The 6,266-nt window shown below is 49.3% G+C and overlaps 1 protein-coding gene across 1 annotated transcript; it reads left to right on the top strand.

The window, feature by feature from the left end:
- The first annotated feature begins 1,407 nt into the window (after positions 1–1,407).
- LOC123080656 (glucan endo-1,3-beta-glucosidase GIV-like) lies at positions 1,408–4,028 on the top strand. Its single transcript, XM_044503586.1, has 2 exons — positions 1,408–1,553; positions 2,950–4,028. Exons 1-2 carry the CDS (start codon positions 1,475–1,477, stop codon positions 3,948–3,950), a joined length of 1,080 nt encoding a protein of 359 aa, XP_044359521.1. The 5' UTR covers positions 1,408–1,474; the 3' UTR covers positions 3,951–4,028.
- The last annotated feature ends 2,238 nt before the right edge of the window (positions 4,029–6,266 follow it).

Raw genomic sequence — 6,266 nt, 5'->3', positions numbered from 1 at the left:
ACCGTTTTCGCCGAGATTAATCACTACACTAAAGTATTGTCTTGGTCGCATTGCACTGCATAGGACCCAACACACCCGAATGGAGGGGGTAATGGTCTCCCAATGCAAGTTTCTTAGCACGATTTCATATGTATTTTGGTGATATTAATGAAGATAGATAGGAAGGTTGTAGCTTGGCTAAGATACAACCCTTGCACATGGCCATAGGCAAAAAGAACATTGCTAGCTCAATCACATGTATGCATGGGCCTCGAATCATTAAATTTAGATATAACCCCTAAGAAATAATGTATTGTGGTTGTTGTCCCTTAAACTTATATAGCTCCTACGGTAACGTGCTAAAAAATTATGCATTGGGATAGCCCTAAGGATAGTCACAATGATCCAAGGTGTACTATATCTAAAGCATGCCTCATAGGTACAAATCTGATATGGCACCACATTTAATGAGAAGAGGAAGTACTATTCTATCTTAATCTAGAGATGTCTCTTAGCACAAAAACTAAGAAAACTAATACTTTTCTCTCACAAACATATTAAATAAGAGTACTTTTAGATACAAATCTAAGATATAGTCCATTGGTATCTAAACACGCAAATAATGTATATGATATAGCTTAAGCTACAGTAGTGCATTGGGAGTGCCCAAATAATGCTTGTATTCGGTGTTCTACTGAGTTGTCGGTCTCAAAATTTGCAAAATATAATTCCACTACATTTATATTCTAGAGAAGAGATATGACTATGATCAAAGATCAAATATGTCAACATTAACTCAGGGGCGTATATGAATGTAGTGCAACCATTTGCCACTTTCGTTCCATTAATGTAAAACCGTCATGCCGTCAGGACGATAGGCAGGTCAAGTGTACATGAATGGGGGAAGAGCCCACCAAGAAACAGTTACAAATCCAATCGTGAAAATATGAATGAGGAAATATGTTGATATTATACAGATGCGGTGGCAGAATAGGAGAGGAGACTGCCAAGAAGCAATTACAAATCTGACCTTTATAATATGGCGCCCTTGCACTAGTGTCAGTGTGCACTTTTGTAATTTCACACATCGAGAATCCATATCTATATCTATATATCTATATATCTATATCTATATCTATATCTATATCTATAACCATTTTCCTAGAGGGGCTTTCTTCCTATGCCATCATGTCAGGAAGATAACCATTTTCCTATATCTATATATATATATCTATATCTATATATGTTTAGCGTGCATTAATACCATATCAAATATTAGCTCCAGCATCCAGAGATCAAATAATTAATAGCAAATAATATCCTACTACCTAAGATATGCATGCAATTAATATACTACCTAATATCAACGTGTACGCATTTAGTAGTGAGTATAAATATATGGTTGCCCAGGCCGGTTTGTGATCTGCATCAGTACGCTTGTAGTACATTGCATTGTTGGAGGAGAGAGCAGAGTAAATCGGGGCTGTCGAATACGATGCCGAGCTTGCGAGGCTTTTCTGCTGTGTTTGCATTGGCTTTGCTTGCCGGAGTCTTCCTCGCTTCCCTTCCTTCAGGTACGTCTTTGTATATATGTGGTTTTGTATGTACATGTATTTAGATGTTTATGTATGTATCTATTACTGAATTTTGACTTAAATGACCCCTTCTTGCCGGGTTCTACTATTTCTGTCTCCTAAAAAGCAGAGCGTGTTTGTAAAGCAGTTGTATGTTCGTACTGTTTTTAATATATGACCCATACATTCTTGTCTGGTTCTACGATCAAAACAATAATAAAATTGTCGGATATGTATATTGATACCGTTAAGGTTTCATAACTATATCCACGGGAAAAAGGTTTCATAGCCACATCCCGCGAAAAACAAAGGTTTCATATCCACACGAAGAGTTCCCTCCAAAGTATTGTGACATCGACCAATATATGCCTTTCACTTAGTTTTTTTTCACATGGTAATACGTGTCTCATTTATAAAATAAAGATTCGGTTACAAGGCACGTAAGCACCAACATTACAAGACTGAAAAGATAGGATAATCCTATGCAAAATACCAGCGCCTGTTCCTCTTCTCCGACACCACCGAAGCGGCCACCAAAGGGAAAGAAAACAGATCACCTCTTCACCCAAGCTCGACGCGGCTCCATCGCTGATCAGCAGCTTTACGGACCTCGAAAGTAGTTTGCCAGAAGCAAAACCATTGCCGTTGAAAGAATCAGACCGGGGCAACATGTCCCCGGACACGCCATCAAACTCTAGATCTGACACCCCCGCACGACAACGACGTTGAAGGAGGAAACCAGAACTGTCAGCCACCAACCACAAACTCAGCACGGGATGCACCATCTTCCAGCTGTCACTTGCGCAGACAACCGTCTGCGCATACTCCTAGACGATAAAACCTCCCTGCTCCACCATGACGTCGGAGACAACGCCACAACAACGGGGACAGAGCAGAAGGAGAGACACACCTGATGGAGTCGCCGCCGCCGCCTCGCCGACACCATCCATGAACCAAAACACAGCCGATCTGAAGGATCGGCAAACACACGATGCCATCAACTCCGAGACGCCGGCATGAAGGACACCGCCGGTGTGGGAGTGAAGCTGAGGCAGATTTATTCGTCCGGGCGCCGCTCCCACCACCCCAACGGCGCACCACGACCTACAAATCCAAAACCTAACTACAGAGCGGAGGAACGGGGTCCCCCCTCCCTCCTGCCGCCGGAGCAGCCGGAGGAAGAGGGGGCCAACGCCCTGGCCGGCTAAGATCGGAGGAAGAAAATCGCCTTCCTAGTCGCCAGGCGTGGCGGCGGCTAGAGTAGGGAACACAATCACGACTGCCTTTCACTTAGTTTGCTGGTTTACTGTGGTCAATATTATGTTCAAAGTACAGTGGATTTTAGTCATTTTTATCTGGATATTAATTTTCCATAATAAATTATTATACGGTGCAGGCGTGCAATCCATCGGCGTGTGCTACGGCATCATCGCAAACAACCTCCCACCGCCGAGGGAAGTGGTGCAGCTCTACAAGTCCATGGGCATCACCAACATGCGCATCTACTCCGTCCAGCTCCAGGCGCTCGACGCGCTCCGCGGCTCCGGCATCAGCCTCATGCTCGGCACCACCAATAACGACGTCGCCGCCCTCGCCGGCAGCCTGTCCGCCGCCACCTCCTGGGTGCAGGCCCACGTAAAACCCTACCACAGCGCCGGGGTGACCATCCGGTACATCGCCGTCGGCAACGAGGTCACGGGCGGCACCGCGCAGCCCATCCTGGCGGCCATGCGGAACCTCAACAAGGCCCTGGCGGCGGCCGGCCTGGGCGGCGCCATCAAGGTGTCCACGGCGGTGAGGTTCGACGTGCTCACCAACTCCTACCCACCCTCCGCCGCGGTGTTCGCTCAGCCCTACATGGTCGACATCGCCCGGCACCTGGTCAGCACCAGTGCGCCGCTGCTCGCCAACGTGTACCCGTACTTTGCCTACAGCAGCAACCCGAGGGACATCAAGCTCAACTACGCGACGTTCCAGCCGGGCGCGACGCCCGTGAGGGACGCCCGCAGCGGGCTCGTCTACACGAACCTCTTCAGCGCCATGGTCGACGCCATGTACAACGCGCTGGAGAAGGCCGGGGCGCCGGGCGTGAGGGTGGTGGTGTCGGAGAGCGGGTGGCCGTCGGCCGGCGGGCTCGCGGCGACGCCGGAGAACGCGCGGGCGTACAACCAGGGCCTCATCAACCACGTGGCGCACGGCACGCCCAGGAAGCCTGGGCCCATGGAGGCGTACGTGTTCGCCATGTTCAACGAGAACCAGAAGCCCGGGGCTGAGACAGAGAGGCACTTTGGGCTCTTCTACCCCAACAAAACGCCCGTATACCTCATCAATTTCGTAGGAGCAAGACTGGCGGCGGCCAACCACACCAACTCGCATGGGTTTGGTGGTGGACACTAGATTGATGCATGCACATTTCCTAACAAAATAATATTCTCGTAATAAAGAGAATAAAAAAACGGAGTAGTATCAAATCAATCATGCACACGGGCCAACATCTTCTCTGCTTAATCTCTTCTCTATCTCTAGAGACCGAGTGAATTGCAGAAAACCACCGCATTGAAGCATAGGTTTGCAGAAAACACTAGTTTACGAATTTCTGCCAGAAACCACTGATTTTCGGCCTAATCTTTTACAAAAAACACTAGTTGGCGGCTTTGGCTCATTTGATAATGATTATGACTTTCCGCAAAAAAAGATAATGATTATGACAGATGGAGCCCACCATTTGCTGACGTGGACTAACAGTCCACAATAAACGACGTTAGAGCGGTCTTTTGCCAAAAACACCTCCCCTCTCTAAAAAATTACCTTAAAAAAAGTCAACCACTGAGGAGAGTTCGTCCGTCATTTTCTAACAAAATAATAACCTCGTAATAAAGAGAATAAAAAAATACGGAGTAGTATGAAATCAATCATGCATACTGGCAAACATCTTCTCTGCCTAATCTCTTCTCTATCTCTAGAGACCATATCATGGCACCATGGTTTTACATTGTTCTCACGTCATTTTCATTCTTTAAATTTCAAACCCGAAAAACTCCGGGTAGTGAACACGAAATTTGAAGTGGGCTCAAGCATTATCAGGCTCGCTTGCCGGACCTCTTCCCCCAATTCGTGCGGCTCGCTCGCCGGACGCTGCACACGACTACTCCTGCTATGCTCGCCGCCGCAACAAGCATTCCACCAACCGCCTACATCCACGCTCTCACCGCCACGGCCGCACCACCACCCTCGCGGACTAAACCCATCAGGCCTCCCGCCGCTCGGAGCCGCCGCCCATCGCCGGGCGTGTCCTCGACCTCACTTCTCTAGGGACCGCTTGACCTATAGCCGGATAGATGCTGGGCACGCGCCCGTCTGTCCTACCTCCGACGGGTCGGGTCCGAGCTCACCACGGGAGCCCTGGGCGGGCCGTTCTCAGATTCATCAGCCGCGGGGATCCCCATTCTCCTTCCAGTGATCCAGTCTCCTCGTCTCCCCCCTCACTCGCATGTTGATGGTGGACTATCTCAATGTTAGATTGGGTTTGTGTGGAATCCTTGCTATACTTTGATTGGATGCTGCATTAGCCCAGTGGACGGAATCTTCCCCTTTCCAGATTGATCACCATGACATCAGTAGCAGGAGTATGTGACACCCAAAATTCCTCAATGGTTCCATTGCAGTACTTGCTACTTAGGATTGCTTAACATTTTCCTCTGATGTGATGTGAGAATCCATTTTTTTTATTACATTGTGTATTCTATTCAGCATATCATGTTCGGTTAATCAGTCGGGACGCTGGATAATAGCAGCTGTTGTGTTACCCTATGAGTATATCATGGTAATGTCGCCGTTTTCACATTTACTGTCACCACTTTGTCCATATAGTTTTCATTAGCTTAATGGAGTGTAAACTTCTGGAATTGGCTCTTACCATCCTGCTTGCTTGTTACTAAAGGTTGCATAATTTAGAATTCAGATGACCTGATCAATCGATGCACTGTTTTCTTCGAGTAAATTGCACAGAAGTACCACAATTGGGGCATTGGAAGCAGATTGGTACCAAGTTTAGTAATTTTTACGTGTCAGTACCAAGATTGGGGTAAGACGTTGCAAAAGAGGCTAAAAGTGGGTTTTAAATGTATTGACAGGGAATCTGACCGGTAGGGCCCGCCCGTCAGGCACCACGCTGGCCAGTGCGCGCGTGCTCGCGCGCTGACTAGGACAAGGCCGGCTCGCACCGTTTAGGTCTCGCTGGTGCGACCGAGCCAGACCCCGACCCCGCTCTGCCCTCTTCCTTCTCCTCGCACCCTCGCCGGCGGCTGCCTCCCCGCCCGCCCCGCCGCCCGCCACACCACGCCGCCGTAGCCCTGGATCGAACTGCTTAGGCGATGTCACCTCCCCCGCGGCTGCTCCTCCCTCACGCCCTCCTCTCCCCCGCGGCTGCTGTGCCCTGGCGACGATGGCCTCGGCGACTCCGGCAGGCGGCGATGGCCGGGGCGATGCGAGCTGCGGCGACCTCCCCCGCTTAGGCCTCGATGGCAGTGGTGGCTACTCCAGCTCGGAGTACAGTAGCGAGGACGAAGATTTTGCGGAGCCGGCGTTGTCGATGGAGCAGAGGCTGCGGATGGCGCGAATTTGGGTGGCCAACCCTAGCACCGCCCATCACTGGACTCATGGCTTCGGTAGTGTTCTGTAAGTGCTCCACTGTTCCATTCTTGCTCACTGAAA

The sequence above is a fragment of the Triticum aestivum genome, chromosome 3D (genome assembly GCF_018294505.1).
Source record: "Triticum aestivum cultivar Chinese Spring chromosome 3D, IWGSC CS RefSeq v2.1, whole genome shotgun sequence".
Classification (NCBI taxonomy): Eukaryota; Viridiplantae; Streptophyta; class Magnoliopsida; order Poales; family Poaceae; genus Triticum; species Triticum aestivum.
This window is presented reverse-complemented; position numbering and strand designations above follow the sequence as displayed.